Genomic DNA, 22,500 nt, shown 5'->3' on the forward strand with positions numbered 1-22,500 from the left:
AGCAGCAAACCTGCATGGTGAACGTAAGCAATATGAAAATAATGAGGACATCACTTCAGACTGGCATCAAAACCTCTTCTCTTGTTTTCAGAGAGTGAAATATCTGGCATCATCTCTATTTAATGTTATTCAGAACCCATGATGGGAACTTCTGTTACAGTTTGGGAAGGTGAGGAAGTTCCCATGGCACTGGAAATTATACCTGCATGCTGAAAAACATATCACACTTTTTTTCCTCCTGATCTGAGAACCACAGTCAAAATGTCCCAAGAAATCAGTCATTCACCTGAAGTTTGCCTTATAGAGGAAAACGTAACTCGCTTTTTCTAAGCATTCATTTGTGATATGTTTGACAAACTCAATCAGTCTGAGATGATACTTAAGTGCAGAGATATAACAAGGTGAAATATGATGCCTGATGTGTTTTGTTTATGATTAATGTTCAGGCTGATATTCTTCCACTTTTAAACAACCTGAAAGATTTGAGATAATGAGCCTAGAAGGAAATCATTAATTAGCAATGCAGACAAAACAAACAGGAAGATGGTTAGTGGACTGTTTATAGTTTATGAAAACATTTATTATAAAGCTGTACTGCAAAGTGAATATGCTCATGTTTTCCATTGCAAGAGCTGCAATTAGCAGGATGAGTTGTGTCACAAAAGCATTAATTACTGATATGTCTGAATAGCTGTTCCAACATTTGATGATTGTTTTTGTGGCATCTCATTAGTTATGAATTTGATTTAGAGTCATGTTGGATTGCCAAATGACATGGTTGTGAACAAGATGTGCCGCCTGCAATTGTATAGACCGGACAACATATTATTGGTTTTATTGTGTCATAACTGGCAGTACAATTTTTTTGTTCTTTCTATTACTAATTTTCTTACTGATAAATGTATGGTAACAAACACAAAGTATTTAATTAAGATGGTCAAATAATTTTGTGAGTATGTCCTTAATATCAGGATAACCCATGTGTCAGTGTATAATGCTGTAAACTGCTTTTCCCCAGCAACCTGTTAAATCCTATATGCCAAAAGTTTTTCTTCCATATGCAATGTGGTATCTAGAGTGTCTGAGCATTAGCTGTTCTCACCAGTGTCAAGTCAGGCTCTTTGAAGATCAGACTTATGACTCTAGAATCACTCAGCTGAATGTTGTTAATGTTACTATTAGTAAGTTGTAGGTCTGGGTTTATCCCATCATGACACATGCCAAAGTCAGAGACATGGTTAGTAGAGACAGAGCAGCAACCACAGGAAGTAATTTAGTCTCTTTAAAGTATGAATTGGCTTCTGGAGTTTCTTATTTCTATGTCTTATGAAATATAAGGTTATTCTAGGACTAACTTGAAATCTCAGGCTGTGTTCTTGAAGCTAAAAGACACAGTATAGAATCAGAGAGACCCTGTGACAAAAAGTTTTACCTTACCTTACCCATGAGGTCACTGAAGACAGTGAATTTCTACATGGACTTTAATGATTGCTATATGACCAACAGTGATCCATGGTATTGTTGCTGTTCATAATATGAGAGAAAAAAATCCAAAAACTTGTCTTGAGTAAGTTTCAATATATTCCAGAAGCTATTTGCTACTAAATTGTAAGTAAAACTTCATGACTGTTTTCAGACCAGAATTTCAATTTTTAGATGATGTGGAGATTGAGAAAAAATCCCCTCCTCTCTCTACTTGAGCATGTATTAACAACATTGGACTGATTGTTACACTTCTACTCACATTTTACTTCGAAAATAACATCAGTCTGCCAGAAGTGCAATATATTGTAATTCATTAGATCATTCAATTTTTCACCAGACTGATACTTTTGCTGATTTTGATACAATGACTGACCGTTTATTGGATGAAATTATTCAGCATATCCAGTTGTACAACCTCTCCATATCCCGAATAAGGTAAGTATTCTGATAGTCAATTGTCTGTAACTGTTTGAGTTATATGACCAACATTCAGTGAAATTAGCTCTTTCAAATATGCCCCATGTCTAAAGTAATTGAATCACTAAGATTAATTTTTACATTATTATAGATGGAAGAGTATTTACTAGGCTGAAAAATATGTGAAATGGGAACTAAAGGATTTTAATTGAAGCCCTGACAGATTCCCTTCAAGAGCAATTAATGCTACCCTTATATTTAATTTAAATGAAATACCAATTCAGGTTTGTTTAGTGACTTTTTCCTTGTTTGTTTGGTTTGGTTTGTTGTTAATATATTTCTTTCTTTCCCAATAGTTTTATTGGACATTCCCTCGGTAATGTCATCATCAGATCTGTACTAACTCGGCCCAGGTTTCGCTATTACCTCAACAAGTTACACACCTTCCTGTCCCTCTCTGGGCCTCACCTGGGAACCCTTTACAACAACAGTACTTTGGTTAGTACAGGTAAGAGTTGACCAGAAATCCATGACTGGCTGCAGTCCATGGCATGAGAGAGGAGGTAGCAATAAATCCTAAAATGACTTGTACATTACAGTTGCGGAAGATATTTGCTAAAGACTTCGAAGGTACAAAGAAAAAAAAATGCAATTCAGTATCTGCTACAACATCCAGCACAATGCTCCCTGGAGAACCCAAGGATGTGAAGCAGTCAGAGATGACCTTGCTTGCCCTGCAGTCTTCCACTTCATTCTATACATCCAGTAAAAAGAGGCATCTCCAAGGCTGAGAAGTGTCCAACTCCAAGGAACTTAGAGTTCTATGGGAATGGAATGTCCCATAGTTCAGCTTTCCTGAGCATTTATGACACCATGGCATAGAACTGCAAAATAGTATGAATGAAAAGGGACCTTTAAAAGCTATCTAGTCCAGTCCCTTCTTCAATGAGCAAGGCCATCTTTAACTAGATCAGGTTACTCAGAGTCCTGTCCAACCTGACCATGAATGTTTTCAAGGATAACGCTTCTACCACCTTTCTGAGCACCATGTGCCCGTGTTTCACCACCCTCATTGTAACAACTTTCTTCCTCATATCTAGTGAAAATCTGCCAGTGAGCTACTTAGATTTTTCTGCCTGTTGATTAGCAATATCAGAGGAAGCAAAGACACATGGAGTTACAGCGCTACCCCAACTATAGGCTTGTCTTTAATCCTTTGGGCTGACAAACAGCAAACGGGATTAAAATATGCATCCATTTCCATTACAGGCCTATGGCTCATGCAGAAGCTGAAAAAGTCAGGGTCACTTTTGCAACTGACCTTCAGGGACAATGCAGATCTGCGCAAGTGTTTCCTTTATCAGCTTAGCAAAAAAACGGGTGAGTGGGGCTTGATATGGCTGTGTAAATATCAAGTGCAATTCCAAAGCATTGTGTTGGATTACTTTGTACTCCAAGGAGTAAAGGAATTTCCATTTTGTTAATAATCTTTCTTTAATCTCTGTCTGAAGTCTAATACCTATTTAGTGCATGCATTTTTTCTGTATCAGCTATCAGTGCATATATTTGCCAAACAGTTAGCACTAAATAAGACATAAATGCTGTAGTAAGCATTCACCTGAGTTTCTGAAAGCAAGAAATTACCACTCTTGACAGGCCACTGATGCTTAATTTGTGCTACTACATGAAAACTTTGGTTCTTTTTTTTTTTTAATTTCCTAATTATTTTTTAAAGTTTAGCATCTTTTGTTTAAAGGAAATATGCCTTTGTGAGATGAAAGGCAAATTTTATTCATGTCTGGGGTGACACCTTTGCACTACAGACAGACATATGGACTCACACTGGAAAAAACAATGACTAAATATTGTCTAAATAGAGATATTTTTACCTCTTCCTTTACCCATCATGAAAAAAATGAAATAAACCAGGTTTTTGTTAAGAAAAGAAAGCAACCATGATCCTTCTGTTCAAGCAAATGTTTTCTTTTAAGAGTTATTTTTAGTAATGTGTGTGAGCAGACTGGTGCTAATTATATACTCGCAAGGTCACTAGTTGCATTTCATTTTTTTTCTCAAACTTTGGTACTTTGCTATGTTGAGTGTTAGTTCTTAACTCTGACAGCGATGTCTTATAATTTTATGAACACACTACACGACATAATTAATGATGGGAAGCTGCTGTATCTTGCCATTGTTTGGATTTCCTTATTTGAATTTTGATTCCCTAGCTCTCATTTCTGTGGAGTACAATTGTGGAGTACTGTCATGTCTGAATCAAATTGGGCCTGCATAGGAAGCTCACATTGTAACTTCTCAAGCAAAGGATTCCCAAGTCTGTGTTGTCAGTCAAAGCAGTTCATTGACAGGCTGGAGTTCTAACAAGCTACAAATGAAGATGCTGTCCTTGCAAAAGCAGAAGCAGAAATTCCAATGTGAAGTGTCTGTAAAGTCAGAATCATCCAGGTCCAGGATTGAACATATGAGCTGACATATTGAGGATAAATAGAGGTGTCCCTGCTCTAGCACCCTGCTAGAGGTATTTGAAAGAAACTACAGAGGGAGTAATACCTGAAGCAGTGTTGTGCTTACTTTTCCAGATAACTCCTTAAGCCTCCAGCAATTTTCAACTTTGTTCTCAAAGTGGACATCCATGCTGTTTTCAGTATCTTTTTTCCTTGTATATGTCCAGAAAGAAAAAAATTAATATTATTCCCTTCTGAATCTCTTCACATAAGATTTTAGATATGGTAACACTCACTGTTGTTTCTTTAATATCTCTCCTCAAACTGAAGTCACAAACTCAGTTGATTTGATTGCACAAGAAGAAAATGCTACACCTCTTCAGCTAGGCTTATTAAAAGTTGCCAGTAGGATTCTTCTTTGTGATGATGATGGTCAGCTTTTATATGAAAATCTAGAAACAGCCTAGGCTTTATGACCTTTTCCATTAAGGAGGATTGATGAAGGGAGGAAAAGATGAAGGTCAAATCAACAGTGTGATGGAGGGCACAAGAAACTACAGTCAGGGCACATACGGGGAGTCTGTTTCCACAGTCCATCAGTGGCCCATTGCCTCCAGGGAAGAGGGAGGATTCCTGGTTTCCAGTCCACGTACTAGTAATGTGCATTTATCAAGGGACTGCTGAATACAGTGACTGGATCCCAAGGCTCCCTCAAGACTGATGTAGCAGTGTGGCATCATAGTGAAGCCAGTTCCTCTTCTGCTTTCTCTCCTTTTTGTTTGAAAATTGCACAAATTTGTCATGTAATCTCCAGTGGAGAATCAGTATTCCAAAACCACTCGTTGATCATAGTGGAGCTCTACATGAGGGCATTGAGTCTATCATCAGTAAATTTGCTGATGACACCAAGCTGGGGACAGGAGTTGATCTGCTAGAGGGTTGAGAGGCTTTGCAGAGAGACCTCGACAGGCTGGACAGATGGGCAGAGTCCAACGGCATGAGATTTAACACATCCAAGTGCCGGGTTCTGCACATTGGCCACAACAACCCCATGCAGTGCTACGGGCTGGGGTCAGAGTGGCTGGAAAGCAGCCAGGCAGAGAGGGACCTGGGGGTGCTGGTTGATGGTAGGATGAACATGAGCCTGCAGTGTGCCCAGGCAGCCAAGAGGGCCAATGGCATCCTGGCCTGCATTAAGAACAGTGTGGCCAGCAGGAGCAGGGAGGTCATTCTGCCCCTGTACACTGCACTGGTTAGGCCACACCTCGAGTAGTGTGTCCGGTTCTGGGCCCCTCAGTTTAGGAAGGATGTTGACTTGCTGGAATGAGTCCAGAGAAGGGCAACGAAGTTAGTGAGGGGCTTGGAACACAAGCCCTATGAGGAGAGACTGAGGGAGCTGGGGCTGCTTAGCCTGGAGAGGAGGAGACTCAGGGGTGACCTTATTGCTCTCTACAACTACCTGAAGGGGGGTTGTAGACAGGCAGAGGTTGGTCTCTTCTCCCAGGCAGCCAGCACCAGAACAAGAGGACACAGTCTCAGGCTGCGCCAGGGGAAGTTCAGGCTGGAGGTCAGGAGGAAGTTTTACACAGAGAGAGTGATTGCCCATTGGAATGGACTGCCCGGGTCGGTGGTGGAGTCGCCATCACTGGAGGTGTTCAGGAGGAGACTTGACAGGGTGCTTGGTTACATGGGTTAGTTGATTAGGTGGCGTTAGGTGATAGGTTGGACGCATGATCTTGAAGGTCTCTTCCAACCTGGTTTATTCTATTCTATTCTACATGTATAAATATTTGCGAGATTAGAGTTCTAACCAAACACTTTTTTTGAACAGAGAATTCTGACATACAGTTAAGCTGTATGAGTGTTAGTAAGTACCAAATAGTTCCCAGAAGCATCAGAAATGGGTTTAAATTATCATTAATCTTTATAAGTTTGTGTTGCACGTTTTAATTGCTATCTATTTTGTACTGTGGATTTTAGAAATTTGTGAACATGAAGCAGTCATGCTGACGCTGTATTTTCATCACTATGCATCACTGTAATAAATATATTTAATACATTTGCCACAGGTCTTCAGTACTTTAAAAATGTTGTGTTAGTGGCCTCACCTCAAGACAGATATGTACCCTTTCATTCAGCAAGAATAGAGATGTGTAAAAATGCACTTAAGGACAGACACACAGGTATGTTTAAAATCCTTTCTATATTTACAAAGCTGTTGAGGAATTGTGTTTTTTTGTGTAGCTAAGGTCATTGCATTAGAAGAGTTTTTCATCAGCATGATGAAAACTCAGATGTTTATCTCATTAGGAATAAAGTGTTTTCTTTCCACAGAAAATTACTGAAATCAATAAAAGAAGCTTTTCAAGAAGCACTTTGTCTGACAAAACCAAATTTCAATCAAGCCATAATCAAAGGTTTCTTGTTCCTTCTTCCTCTTCCCTCTAATTTATGGGTTTTAAAGTAATGATAATATAACTAGCTCTTGACAATGTTTTCCTGCAGTGTACTGGTTTACCAGTATTGTCGTACCTTTGTTTCACATAATGGAATTTCTCTTAGCACATCCAAAATCAGGGTTTTTTTTTCCCCTTTGTTTTCAATAGTGCTTGGATGATTGCCAGGCAATTTAAGGGACAGAACTGAAGTCACGTGGGTTTTTAATGAAATCTGTAAAACACATGAGGATTCATGCCATGATAGCTTAGACCTCCTGTGAACTCAGGCTGCATATTTCTCCAAGTACTGCCTTTGTTATTGGTAGTCTCCCTCCTTTATAAAATGCTTCATGGCTTCAGTTTGATACTGTTTCCAAAAATAATGTTCAGTGTCATTTCATACCCATTTCACCTGTGTGATTACCTAGAAATGGAGGCATTGTTTTGGAAGTAGAAAGAGACACACAGGTCCAATTATCACCATAATAATCACACCTCATAGCTCTTTCTGTCTTACCTCAGACAGGAATTAGAAGGTAATTTACTAACATTCTATTCCAGTGGTTGTTTCCCAAGGAGATGTTTCATCTAGCAGGGACTAGTTCTGCTCTCAAGGTAGACCATTTACAAGTACAAGTTTCCTGAGCCATTATTCTTGGTGTATAAACTCCTCAACTGTCTGCATAATGTCCTTCCAGCATTAGATTTCCCCGAGAATCCTAAATGGGCCTTACCAGACCATTTTGCATTTGAATGCACAGGCAGTGTGAGTCCAAACCTCTTCTCCTGAAGGAAACAGGGGTGCTTCCTTCCACCACAGAGGAGATGAAATTACATGCTAGGAAGTGTCCCACTCTTCATGATAGCAGCTTCAGCAGACTTCTTCAGAAGGCCAGTGCCTCCATTAGATCAACATCCTGCATTTATCAGATCTTTTAAATGGACTGCTATTGTTTGTATTTTGACCTTACTTCCATTTTCCTTCTCATTGTGACTGTAGCTAAATGATACTGGAAGGAAAGAGAAGACCTGGCAGCTTTGGTGTGTAAACATGACATCTAAACTCTTTTGCAGGTCCTGTTTATGCGGAAATGATTAACAACCTGCTCCAGCCTTTGATTGGGGCAAAGGACTGCACTTTGATCAGACACAATGTGTTCCATGCTCTGCCTAACACCGCCAACACATTGATAGGTCGGGCTGCCCACATTGCCGTGCTGGATTCTGAACTTTTCTTGGAGAAGTTTTTCCTTGTGGCAGGACTCAACTACTTCAAATAGTGCCTGAAGTATGGGGCAACAGAGGCAAAACTTTTAATTGAATGGAGGACAATTCCTCAGCCAAAAGAGCGCAGTCTTAGAAATGAGGTCAGGTGGGACTTTCAAACTCCATCTTCATTTCTGTTTCAGAGAATAAAGTGCTATGAATTTAAGGCATTCAAGCTTCCAAATATTGGTGCTTTTGGAAGAAATAAAAATTCCTCTTCGGTGTCCTTGTTCTTTGTCCATATAAAGATATTAGCCACTTCTGAAGTACAGAATCAGAATAATCAGGCTAATTCTCTAAATATGATTTGACTGGTATGATTCCCATTTCTCCTGAATATTAACCCAGGAACTTGGCTGTCCTTGATTTAATGCTTATTTACATATTAACAAAGCTATACATTTGTAGCACTTTTGGGATAGTTAACACGAGAGGAAACAAGCATATATGAACTCAGGTTAAAAACTTCTTTGTGATGAACTGAAAGGTCTGAAAAACATCTACAAAAGTATTGATGTTTCCATTTCTTGAAAGAAAATATTTGTACGGTTATTATTGGTAATAATCTGGAAGTGCATTCAAATATGGGAAAGTAGTGAAATGTTTACCACAGAATGAAGAAATCTTGATATTTCTCTTTTATAAAGAAAAAAAAAAAAGTATATATATTTAAAGCTGGGAAGAATTTTGTTCAATTAGAAGCTGCCAAACCAAAAGGAGTTTATTGGAATTACTTGTTAAGCATCAGTGGCATCTGTTAATATTCCTTTTGTTTACATTTATAGGCGACCATTATCATGCTTATTATAAACTTAGAGGTACAACTTTTAATTTTACATTTGTGTCTAAGTACCTTTACTTTCCCTCCCCCTTGTCTGTTTTTTTAATTTATTTATTTGTTTGTTTATTTATTTATTTATTGCTCTGATATGAAACTCAAAATCTAGTCAGTACCAGTCCTAAAATAAATACAAACCCTAAAAGCAGCTGAAATATATAGTAGCTGAAATATAAAGTGGTAAGGATTGTGGAAAACTTTGTCTCTCTCACAATATTCTATGTATGCTTTACTAATGTCCACTTGAAGCGCTATATGCAGTCCTAATTGTTGTATGGTTGCAGATGGTTAAAATGTTTTAAACAAATATATATTCCAGACTGGTTTTAAGCGTTGGGAAAATAACTCATTTTTCACTTTTTTAGATATTTTTTTTTCCAATATTCATTAAGATTTTTATCACAAAGCTCTCAGATTTAAAGTGATGAATTTGAATATCTTTCTATATGTTTTCATAACATTTTGATACATTTTCAAGGTCGCAGCAATTAAAAAAAAAGAATGATTTTTCACTTTTCTTTTTTGTTTTTAAGGCAGGCTATATTTTAATATAAATATAATGTGTTTAAAACCAGAATTAACCAGCCTTCTGTATTTTGTGAGAAAAACTATCAAGACATTACAGAGGTCAAGACTCTCACCAGTAAATTAAGATCAAGTTAGTGGAGATTTCTGAAATAAGAGCATTAAGGAATGTAACCAAAACCCCACAACAACAGCAAAATATCTCTGAAAACAAAAATTAATATTTTTGTTGGGTTTGGATTTTTTTTTTCCCCAGATAAGAATAGTGGAAAACTTGCACAGAATTAGTTCAAGTAAAGAGTTGCAAATAGATTACTAAAGACTGCTAAGGAACCAGGAAAGTTTGATAATAGAGGCATGTTTTTAAAATAGGAATGAGAAAGAAGGACTATACAGAAGAGTGAGATTAAGATCACCTCAAAATAGGAAGGTATATTGCACATAAAAATCTTCCCCTCAAAGAGGCAGAAATTGCATAGACATATTTATGTGGTATGCTTCAATACTGATAATTTTTTATGAACATTGCGTATTACCTCAGTACTTGAATTGAATAAGTATGTTTTTTTCCCTGTTTTGTAAATTATCTTTCATAAATTGACATTTTCAAGCTAAAAGCTGGATTTAACCAGTAAAGAAATAAATTCTGCCAGGAATTAATGACTTCTTATTCCCACTTCTATTTTGGGAAGCCCTCATTAGTTTTTGGCCTCATCATTTTTGTGCTAGCTACACTTACATATCACATCTCACTTCTTCCCTGGCAAATTGTTTACAGACTCTTAAAACCAATGAGATGTGTAGGTAAACTGTCACTCAGTGCAGTGCATTTCAGCCACAGACTTGGATTTCTAGGGAGTATGTGGGGGAATAAAAAAAAAAGGAAAGCAATTTCTGACCATCAGCAAGCTTTAGTGTGTTGTATGAGGGTCTGCTTCTCTTTTAGAAAGTGTTCAGGAGCCTGCAACAAAAAACTCTGAAAAAATCTAAGAGCTTAGTTTGCCTATGCCTAGTGCATATGTGTGTATATGTATACAGTCTGTACAAAGAAAAGTGTTTATTTCAGCATTTCACACAAACTTTTTCAAGCTTGATTATACTAAGTCTGACAACATACCACTCTATCTGTTCTTTCATTCAGTTTGGTGATTTCTTGCCTTGCCTTGAGCATTAGACAGCATTCCCAGCCATCAGTTTGCATGACTGGGAAAGAAATGTGAAAAGGTCTGTCTTGTATTGCTGCAGAAGTCGCTGGGCCTTTCAGTATGTTTATTGTCACATTCTATTCTGCTATCAGTGCTCTAGCTAAGAGTTAGTGCTCTAACTAAGAGTTTCCATATTCCAATACATATAGTATTTTTTCATGGCTCTGACACTGATTTCAGAATTGGAGTTGGATTGCACATGGAGTTGGATGAGGTTCACGAAACTTGCTCCTTGAAAGGTATGGCAGAAAGCTTCAATGAAGTTGCAAAAAATCTGGGAGATGTCATTCCTGTCAAACGATGAGACAGATTTTATCTTCCTGTGCTGGTAGAACATTATGGGAAATACTGTCTTTAATGGTCTAGCTGAACATTCATTTTAAAGTTCTCTTAAACTTATTTTTTTCTTATTTTTCTTTTATTTTTCTTCTTGCACTATTTTTAGTGGATATTGCCTTGATAATGACTCACAAGACTGCAAATCCACTCTAGTTGTGTACACCATATTTCTAACTGTGTAGAATGATTTCTTTGTGTAATCAATGATGAGACATAGGTACTAGTGAAAGACTGCAGAAGTGATCCCGTTTTCTGCTTTGATGGCACTCAGGGTTGCTAACCTCTCCCCTCAGACAAGGAAACTTATTGTAAGACTCATTTTTTGAATGTCTAAGACATAGACAAAAAGTAGAGACCCGCCATTCGTTGACTGGATAATATCACAAATTGTTAGCTCTTCATTTTTTCTAACTTAGGTGCAAGATTTGTGTGTACACCTTGATCAAAAGCACTGAATAGAAGAAACAAACTTCTACCAAATTTGGCAGGAAAGGTGTCTTTCTCTAGCTTCATGGATGCACATTTTCTGTAAATTATTAAGTAGCGTTCAAAATGAGGTCTGTCCACTGACAATAGACGAAGTTGAAATTACTTAGCTTTAAGGGATTGTGTTCTAAAAGTCTTGAAACCCTAGCATAGAGCTTTGAAAATTACTAACAGGAATACTAAGCACTATTTGACTTCAAAACATTTCATAAATGTAAACTGACTCAATTCTTTTCACTGTTCCTTTGCCAGAGAAAACCCATGCTTGAGGGAGAAAGCTATTACAAAACAATGTGGAAACTGGGAATTCAAACCAAACCTTTCATTAGGATTTCTAGGTTCCTCTGATGTTTTCTGCACATTGCAGAAAGATTTCCTCCTTTCTGCCTTTGCATTTGAAATAGCTAAGTGGCGATGCAGGAAAACAGTGAGAACTGCTAAAAATGGAGTTAAACCCTTGTGAAGGTTTATGCAAATTTCCCATGAAATTTTATATATAATGAATAAGTCATGGGACACTTCTGCAGCAGGCTCAGCATGCCTGAGCCCAGATGAATGATTATTTTCTTTCTGAACATGAATTTCCATTTGAAAATTATCATTAGAACAGCCTAACATATTCCACTCCAGCTGGTCATTAAGATGTTAAAGGTCATGTCCATGGAGAACTCTGATGGAGTGTTTTGTTCCATTTCAATACATATGCTCAGCAATTTTGGTGTTGAACATTGTTAAGTAATTCACAATTTCTAGCTCAGTCTTTAATATTTCTTTATCATCTCTACCAAATTTCCAGTGTGTATTTAATCATTGAGCTTTTTGTAGATATAAATCAGTATAAATCCAGGTCTGTTGGAGTCAGAGTTCAGCCTACCTATTCTGACACTTTAATGAAGTTGTTATATGGCAAGCTATAGTACCAGAGTCTCAGGAACTTCATGAAATACAGCACAACTGTGTACACAGATAATTGCTGAAGCAAAAATTAGTCCATTAATATTTTGAGTCACAAAATATCTATTGTGGGATTTCTTTAGCTGTGGCTTGACTCTTCTTTGTTTTGGTTTTGTCTCTTGCTCTGTGCATGGTTCCCCTGTTTTTCTGTAGTTTGGGTAACCTAAATTACCCTCATCTGCTTTGGCCTGACATTCTCAAGTTGCATGGTCTCAATCTGCATGGTCACCTTTCCACGATCAGATTACATCTCCTACTTTTTTTTTTCCCTGTGTCTTCCACTGCACTTTATTCCTCCATTCCTGATATCATATAAAGCTACAAAATTCTCTAACTACCCAAACAAGGCAGTTACTTTCTACTATCCTCTGCAATACTGTCGGTGGTTTTAGGTTTTGTATTGATTTTGACTGGGATATAATTAATTTATTTCATAGGTACTTTGTATGGGGGTATGTTTCAATTTTTTCTGTTGATAACACAGAAATATTTCCACTGTTGCTGAGCAGTGCTTACACAGAGTCCAGGTCTTTTCTGATTTTCACACCACTACACCAGGAAATAGGCTGGGAGTGCACAAAAAGCTGTGAGGGGACATAGTTGGGACAGCTGACCCTAACTCACCAAAGGGATGTTCCAAACAACATGATATCAGGCTCAGCAATTAAACTGGTGGAGGAGGATGTGTGAAGGTTGGCCAGGGCTACCATTGCTCAGGGACTAGCTGGGCATCGGTTGGTTGGTGATGGACAACTGGAGTTTTTTTGCATCACTTCTTTTCCTGGGGATTTTTTGTTTTCTGTAATTTTTATTGTCTCTCTTTATTGTTTTTCTCCCCTTATGGTGAGGTCAGCCATGTCTTTGTCTTGCTGAGTCTTCACAATGTCTGATGATGGACACTCTGCAACTACTCTGGATTATAGTTTCAACTGCTGTACATGACTCCCATGGGAAAATACAAAATAAAGAAGATCCAATCTCATCTTTCCTAGCTGCAATTTCTTGCTGTTAACTTTTTTTATTCCACCTTTTTATTCCATGGGGAAGATATTGATTCTGATGTACTTGTAACTCCCTTTTCAATACTTGCAAACAGTCATTTGGTCTTTTCTTTGCTAGACTAAGCAAGTGTAGCAACTTCTCCTCAAAAACCCTCTGCTCAGACCCCTCACAACCTTGGATGCCCTTTACTGGGCCTGTTCTTGTTTCTCAACCTTAAACTGCATTTAGGAGTCAGCAGGTACTAGCAGACTTCTTTGATGATAGCTCTGGTACAGACTTGCCAACTGTAAACTGTCATCATATCCTCTTCTAAGTCAGGTTCTAATCTTAAGAGCTGATGATGTTTTCTAGTTGCTGTAATTTGCAAACTTCCAGCTTGAATCCACCTTGGAGTTCACCTTTACTTCTTGTACTTGCATTGTCTTTGTTAAGGTAATAGCACTAGCAAGAGAAAAAGGGTTGTGACTTGTGGCATTTCACTACCATTTTTCAACACATTATATCTGGTCTCACATTGTAAGCTTGGCATGCTCACTGCCGTGTTAATTGTTTCCCTCTGATTTTTGCACATCTCACTTGACGTGACCTTAGTAATTGGTAAACTTTAGGTGCAGATGGTGAGGAAGCCTGATGTGAGCTTGCTCCATTCTTGGCTGACTGACAGGGGTATCACTTACCTCATGATTATCTGGCCCACAGTACGCTACTTCCTGACAGTCTCTGGTCTGAAAGAGCTGTCGCAGCTCTTTCTTCTCTGGTTTAATAAGACTATATAATACATATGCACTTTCCTAATAGAAATCCATGCACTGAATAGAAATGCTTATGAAAACAGTTTCATCAGTATAGAGCTACTTTAAATGCAGATGAGTCAGGCCTTCCCTGCATAGGATAAAAGCATAAAGAATAAATATGTATAAACACGTCTTATGGAAAAGGTCAGACTAAATTAACTTCTATTACAACCTTGAAACTTGATTTCTCTGCTTTAGAAAATTCAGCTCTCTAATGTCACCCAAAGTGCTGCAAGATCCTATTGTCCGCATAGCAAACTAACTGCATCTGTCTGAACCTGATTTGTGCACATATATATATGTGCCAGAAGTCCATTGGCTATATGCATGGAGCTGCACATCTTCAAGTAGCTTCTGCTTCTGAAAATAAGAAACTCTGACATGGTGAACAGGACTACACTCAGTGCAATCCAGCATGCCTTTCAGTCTTTGAAAGCTATCAGCTCCAAACACAAACAGCTTATCGAAAGGAACAAAATAACCTCCTCCACATAAAAGTCCAGTCTCAAACAACTGTTTTTTTTGGCGTGGGTGTTTGAATACTGCAATGGCCTCACTTGTTCTATGCTTCCCATATGCAAATAAGTGTAACAGCTTTTGTTGCTGAAAGCACTAATATTTCAATTTTCACGGCAGTTTCTAGCAACTAATTCATGAAATCTTTCATTCCTTCCTGAAAGCAGAAGTGATAGAAGAAATCTACCTGTCCCAATCCAAGAGAAATCTCTTTACTATTTTTGTACAGATAAGACTACCTGCATCATTCTCAGCTATGGAAATATGTCAAGGTATTTCTGATACTGTCATATACACAGCTACATTCACAAGAGAGATTGAAGAAGCAACTATAGGAACCTTATTGATCTAAGCTGTGTCATCACTTTGAGTAAAAATAACACCACAAAATGTAGTTCTTGTATGCCATCTACACATCTATGTACACCCTACACACTTACCCAAAAAATGCCTTTTCCCTTATGTAATGCATGCTATGTTCCATATGTAATGAATGTTATGTTCCCATATGTAATGAATGTACATTCTCACACAAAGGGTATGCATGCCATACTGTATTTAGAAGTCGGTGGTGACTGCTGAATCTACCACATTTCTGTTGCTTTTGAGGAAATTTACTTTGGTTATGTCCAGAGGTCCTGGGAAGGAGAAGCTTGTTGGCTTTATTTGCTGCACTGGAAGAGAGAGTTCTGTGCTGTGATTTGTCAATCTCTTGGCATGCCATTAGCTGACTAATCTTATCTCAGCAGTCTTGAATTTGACGCATGTTATCTACCACCTCCATGGTTTCCATGGTCAATGCAACTTGTCAAATCAAGCTGATCTACTGAGACAGGAAGCTTGTCACCATTTTTTTTATTTTCCTTGGCATCCATCCTCTTCAACCAAGCATTCATTTTTAAGCTCATAGACCAATGACTTATCAGCTTTGCCACTCTTCTTACTAATTTTAGTCTTGCATATATTTGATTATGCATCTAGTTCAGGAAATTAGCTATTTCCTTTTTCTGCTGTTTAATCTTCTGACAAAGTATGAGAGAGATCAGTCTGGACAAGCTCCTTTGTGATCACATACCTAGAAAAAAATGAAACACCAAAAAATCCACTAGGAATCTGTAATGTTTCCTAGGTTTATTTTCCATTGTGTTTGTTTTGCAAAGAAAGTAGATACTGTCGTGGTTTGTCCCATGCCTTTCAGGGTCTTCAGGTGAGTAAGAGTCCAGATGACAAGGATAGGAGAAGGCAAAGATGCAGGATAAACACTGTTGTCTATGACGCAAAAGGAATATCTGCCCTCCAGGATATCAGTAATGATGGAGAAAGTAAAAAGAATAGGTTCCCAAACCTTATCTATCTCACTAAAATAAACAATTTCAGAACATTATTGCATGTTTAGGAAAAAGTATCCAGTCAAATTAAAATATAGACTGAAAAATTCCAAACATGGAGCTTAGAAATAAATTGAAATTGATTTCAATAAATTGAAATTTATTTCTAAGTTTTCTTACTTGGATTTTTCTCTAATAATAAATCTCTTTAAATGCTGAACAGTTTAACTCAGGACTGAATTTTTTGGGCTTGAACAATGAATCCCTTTAATATTAAAGTGTTTTCTTAACTCTGTCTTAAACTAAGACCTCCATCATCTTCTTTGATCCCTTAATATATACTCAAATCCTTTTAAGAAAGTAATTAAAAAAATAAATCTGACCTTACATCTCCATTTTCCCATTTACTCTTAGGCAATTAGCCCCATCCTCAGAGATATCAAAGCCCTAAACTTTCTCCCTATATAGAATTACTTTCAACAAACAGTATAAATCTTAACTGGGAAGACTTACCTGCTTAGAAACCTTTCCTTTGTAGAGTTTGTGGTAATGAGTGTCTAAGTTAGACAAATATAGAAAACGGGTAAATCTTGTGCTCTTTCTCTTATCCATCTGTTCCATGCTGCAAATTCATAGGCTCTTAAAGTTACAAATGTCTGGTTTATATTCCAAATAAAACATATCTGTGAAGGCAAGTATCCAATGGGTGAAAACAATTACTCTGTTTTTGAAACTGGAACCACTATCATGGTTTGAGAGGCTTGGAAACCTTGATGAAACTCTCTTCAAAGTGTATTAAAAATGCTGCCCTCATAATCATGTTTCTAACTTTTTAATACTTAAAGTTAGCAATGTGATCAGAAATAGCTTCTTAATTGGTCAAGGTTAACACCATACACTGCTGGATTAGTTCTCACCATAATGGTAACACCTAAAATTGAACCTTCACTGTTCCTCATCTGATATGTGAAACACAATTTCCTGGAGAGGAGCACAGTTCTGTGAAAAAACAACTTACCTTGTGTTTCAAACACTCATGTTTTACTTGTTTTAGTAAGTGAGAAGAAAATATCCCTTGGAAATAAAACCTACTGTATCCTGTATGTAATTAGCTCTGAAAGTGGTTTTCACTATGCAAACTTTTACAATTTTCAGTTAACAAGGACAAGGGTATAAAATTTAAAAAGAAATAATACCTTTTATTTTTCCAGATAAGCAACTGATAAATACCAGTGGGCTGAGTTTCAAGTGATTCATTTCAACTTCAAGCAGTTAATTATTTTAATTTAATTTAATTTAATTTAATTCTATATTTTATTTTATTTTTATTTTATTATTTTATTTCATTTTTAAAAAAATATTAAAATCAAGAGGTTGACTCCTGCACTTAATAACCACTTGTACCCATAAACAGAGGATGTAAAATACTAGCATCAGTAACATGCCTATATTTGTGCACTCAGGCTGCAAAGCAATGTATCAGAGATATATCGTTCTTCAAGTACTTCCTTTAAGGCTGATTGTTCAGGGCAAGCAATATGCATGATTTAACTGGTGCATGTAACAGTAAGTACAACCTTCTGCAAATTAGAATTTAAAGACAGTAATGATACTGAGGCTGAACTTTGCAGATGAGGAGTCTGTGGTGTTTTTAATTGTAACCACTTTTGTTGTCTGAATCTGAGTGCAACTGATTCTGTCATGTGACTCTAGAGGTTGTACTTTTAAATGAGGCATTATTACATTTGATTGAGGCAGTTATGTTTCTCGCAAATTATATTTCAAATCAGGCAGAAGAGATAATAATTAGAGGCTGTGATCTTGGAAAATCTGTACTGTTTGTTTATTTCTTCTTAACGCACCAAGATTTACAACACATGCGCTGTCTGCCACTACCTAATTTGCTTCCCTTTCCCTAATGAACATTTATCAACTGCCATACACTTCAATTTTCTTTAACTATGTCTGTCAAGATTTAAGTGAAACATACATCAGAAAACTAAAACTGATCTCACAAAGTGGACACAAATGAAGTTGAGTCAATTCCATGACATTTAGGGAAAACAGAGATACAAATCTATTTTCTTGAAAGGTAGGTTCTGACTCAACAGCATTGACAATGTCTTGCAGAAAGGTCTGATCCTGAAAAATGCTGCTCAAATACTCTCTTGATACCATAGGCCTGATTCCCAAGTGGGATAACCTGAAAAAGCAGTTTATACAACCTAAGAATCTTGCCTAATGACAGCCAGTAGCATTTATGGTATATGACAGCCTGACCACCGGAAGATAGCAAATATCCTGAGTTCTTTTAAGGCCAATTTTCCAGTTGGTCAATTGTGTTTTAAAAGTAACGTCTTATTAGACAAACACAGACCTCTACAAGGGATCAAGTCAATGGATTAATGTGGACAGATCCTTATAGGTTAAGGGAAAGGGCTTTTCATTTTTTAATCTACTACTTCAAATCATGATCATATAAAAAAGCTGAAAAAGTCCGACGTGGTCCCTTGTATAAACACGATCATGAATGTAAAGCTTATAATGCCACTGTGAAATTTTAATGCTTATTTATTATGGTTATGATGAAACCTGTATCATAAGATGATAATAATAATAATAGTAATAATAATAATGAATAGTCATGAGTGCCAATATGATTCTACTATTTTTCTACATACGCTTTATTGTGGCATTTTGTGTAGCTTGTGTTCTGTGTAAAGAAATGCCAATAAAATCTTTGCTTCCTTTTGTCTGTGTTTAGTGTGGTTCTTAATATTGAGGAAGTTCCACAACTCCTTTATTCATGCAATGTGGAGCAAAAACTATGACAAAAATGAAGCAAAATAGAATAAGTATGAAGCAAGAGAATATATGGTCTATATGAAGGATTGTGGTTGATTCAAACTGCCCTTCTGACTGAAAGGCAAACCAGCTCTGACTTTGTGAATCAACAATTGCATTTCAGAAACGCATAGATTTCCTAGACAAAAAAAGTAAGAGGAGAGCAATACTTTGAAAGGTCTCTGCTTTCTAAAAGGCAGTGGGCAGATATTTAGATGAGGGCAAAGGGTTGAATGGCCCTTAAGGGAGTATAAGAGCAAGGGTCATGTATGCCCTTGAGAGACAGGGGGAATAGTAAATAATTCCATGTCAAGCATGAGTATCATAAAGCAGGGAACGGTTCCTTTCATGGCAGGGACAGTCAGTGCTTTATGGCTGAAGAGCTAGAAGAAAGTAGGTAAAATATTTATATAGCCCAAAAATTTGGTGTAAAGCTCCTTAACACCTAGAAGTACAGTGCTTTCTCTATGGCAGTAGCCTCTGTGTGTGGCTGAGCTTTGGTCCTGTTCTTCCAGAGGTAGCTTATACCTGCAGCTGCAACCTGTGTACCCTCCTGTAATCCTTGTATCCCAGTTTCTTTCTCCTCCAATCCATGCCCCCACAAATACACAAATACAACCTTTGGTAATGGGCAATTGGCTGCAAAAGTCGGGATGCAAATATAAAAGTGAAGAGATGGAATTAGTGCAGACTCAAACACCTGATGGCATAATTAAAGCTGTAATTAGCAAACAAAGAGGTAAAAACTGGTCTGCTGAACTTTTAAGTTCATCACTGTGCTGAAATTCAGGTCTAATTACTGGGGAAAATACTATGAGTATGGGGGCTTTCTGCATTTCATCCTTTCAGGTGTTGTTGATTAGACACTGATATGTATAGAGTGGTGTTATTAGCAATCTGTTCTGTAGCCTGGGTGACACCTGAGAGTGCGCACTGGTCTGATAAAGTTTTCTTCTTGAGTCAGAGGAGAGAGACATTCACACACACTCACATGCATGCAGACATAACATTAGCATCTAATTTACTTCTAATTAATCCTGCTGGAAGCAGAATATGGGAGTTACCAAATTTCCAATTATTTTGGTGGATTTGGGACATCAAAATCATAGAATCATCTCACTTTAAATTGTGCATCCTCTTGCTACAAGCATGTATCTTGCCTGCTTGTATAATCCAAAGCTGCCACAAGCTTTTTAGCTGCAGTTATTTATGGATTACCCTGTCTGATCTTTAATGTGGAACATATACAGCAATATGTATCTAGTGCTGCACACTGCTGGGCTAACTGTAAAGAAGCAGCAGACAGCTCAGAAAGAACATCCTTAAGAAGCTTTGATAAATCATAAAAGCAATCTCTACATGGCAGGGAGACACAGCTAGTCAAAATGAAAGCTATTTTAAATCACCAGTAATAGCAACTGGAGACTCTTCGTGCCTCATTCAGTCTGGGTTAGATATGAACTTTCCCAATAACATTTTCTGCTATGTGGAATTTTGATTGTGAAACTGGCATGCTGCCTTGTCTCCTTGTGAATGTCTTTGACAAACAATGTCTTTGGCGGGGTAGACAGGCACCAAACTTTGCATCTTTACTTCTATTCTCATCTATAAACTTTAAATCTAAGCTAGCACATGCATGACCATGTGATTTCCTCCATAGCTGATGTGCCACTGACTACAGGTGAATCAGTGGGTTGTCTTCATGGGCCCCAAATGATCTGCACAATCATTTTGTACATAACACAAAGGATATACCTTGCCACTGGAAATTCTCTGAAGGAGATTGGGAGGGAAGACCCAGATTTTATTACTTTTATGTTGGGTTTCCAAGCTGAAAATGACTAACAAATGCTTTTAAAAAATCACAAGGGTTGATACTCTTGCAGTCAGGACAGTCACAAGAGAAGCCTGAAGTTCTTCTGCCCTCGTCAGGCAACCACACGGGGTCAGTATTGGCTCATACAAATACAGTGAGCTTTTCATTTCAGTGGTTGTCACCATTCACCCTGCAAAGGCTATTTCACGACGAGAATATGGTGTTGGAAACAAACCGAGGTACATGGCACACAGAAGCAGGAGCACAACAGGATGCTCATAAAGAAAAAGTTGTGTGTTCTTCTGATATGCAGTTTTGCTTCTGGTAAAGAGCTTCTTTTCTCTAGACTACCGTAATGCATCCCAAGCTTGTATTGAATCACTGTTTCCTTATGTTTTTCTAGTTGCAGATGACATAAATTGAAGATTCAGACCCAGCACATGGCTTATTGCCCTTAGGCTTGCTTTGTGTTTTACCTTATGACTTTCTTAGAAGTTGTCCACTGAGTGTTACAAATCTGGTTTATTGTACAGGCTGTTCAAGCCCTGATGCTTCTCATTAACAAAACAGTGAGCTCATGTTAGGCTATTGCATGATCAAAAAGCATGAAGCCACAGAGCCTGCTGGAATTTAATGTGACGATTTCAACGGATCAAGCTCTTAACACAGGGATTGCTATGAGTCAGTAGTCAAATACCATCATTGTCCTTCATATAGGCTTTCATTAAAATGGCCAATGAATTTTTAATGTGGACATTTCCTCCAGCAGAAGGGGATGCTTGTCTGATGTGAAATTCATAGGAAAGTTGGAACACATTTTTCCATCAGGGAGTGTGCAAATACTGAACTGCAACTGGAACAGATCTGCTACTTGGCTTTTCTCTTTCTGGATTTCTCCATCAAAGTTGAATATCCTTAGCCTTTTTGAGGAGTGATGTTGGGAATTTGTATTGTAAATTTTAATCCATTCTACTGGTAACATATAAAAGCTCAGATGAAAGCATATGCTAGATACATTCTGTAAATCTTCTTGGGTTTCTGTGTTTCTGTTATTCTGAGATGATTCATGCACACATAAAGATTAGCACTGCATTAGAACAATTCTATTGTCAATGTTATATAAATCTATGTTTTCTCTGTTGCTATATTTTTTATGCTATAAACACAAACAACGAAAAGCCAAATCAGTTAAATACTGAATCCTCTTAAACCCCTTTAGTAGGCAGCCAGCTGATGAAGTTATTGTTAAGCTACAAGTTTCTACTCTTAGAGTTATTTATTTATTTATTTTTCATAATATTTTAAAAATAATCCCAGTGTGGAATTCTCTGGAAACACAGATGCAGGAATTGGGCCAACTTTCCACTGTTCCTCTGCTGTCATCAAGCATCATCCTGGCTGTTCTGTAAAAGTATCACAACATCTAGGTATCTTATCACAGAATCATAGAATACCAGATTGCAAAGGACCTCAGGGATCATCTGGTTCAACTTCTCTGGTCAAGAGCACAGTCTAGACATGATGATCCAGCATCCTGTCCAGCTGAATCTTAAGTGTCTAATATCTAACTATGTATCTTGTTCTTTTCTTGTTAAAATGGAGGGAAATTAATGGCTGTTCAAAACATTAAGGTCTTCCCAAGTTAGAGCTCTCCTGAAGAATTCTGGAAAAGCTTTGATATTACTGACTGACAAGAATGTGTCCAGGTGGATTTTGAAAGTCTCCAGAGAAGACTATGCAACAATCTGGGAAGGCTGTTCCAGTGATCTGTTACCCTCACTGTAT

At 37.5% G+C, this 22,500-nt stretch overlaps 1 protein-coding gene across 1 annotated transcript in view; it reads left to right on the forward strand.

Moving 5' to 3' along the window:
- FAM135B (family with sequence similarity 135 member B) overlaps positions 1 to 18,807 on the forward strand; it is a 244,861-nt gene extending 226,054 nt beyond the window's left edge. Inside the window, exons 17-21 of the mRNA XM_068155482.1 lie at positions 1,823 to 1,920; positions 2,259 to 2,410; positions 3,172 to 3,282; positions 6,434 to 6,547; positions 7,877 to 18,807. Coding sequence (XP_068011583.1) covers positions 1,823 to 1,920; positions 2,259 to 2,410; positions 3,172 to 3,282; positions 6,434 to 6,547; positions 7,877 to 8,082 — 681 coding nt within the window. The 3' untranslated portion in view covers positions 8,083 to 18,807. The remainder of the gene's footprint in view (positions 1 to 1,822; positions 1,921 to 2,258; positions 2,411 to 3,171; positions 3,283 to 6,433; positions 6,548 to 7,876) is intronic.
- Positions 18,808 to 22,500: the final 3,693 nt, after the last annotated feature.

This window comes from Melanerpes formicivorus, unplaced genomic scaffold (genome assembly GCF_026170545.1).
Source record: "Melanerpes formicivorus ecotype bairdi unplaced genomic scaffold, bMelFor1.0.p_v2 SCAF_32, whole genome shotgun sequence".
In the NCBI taxonomy this organism is placed as follows: Eukaryota; Metazoa; Chordata; class Aves; order Piciformes; family Picidae; genus Melanerpes; species Melanerpes formicivorus.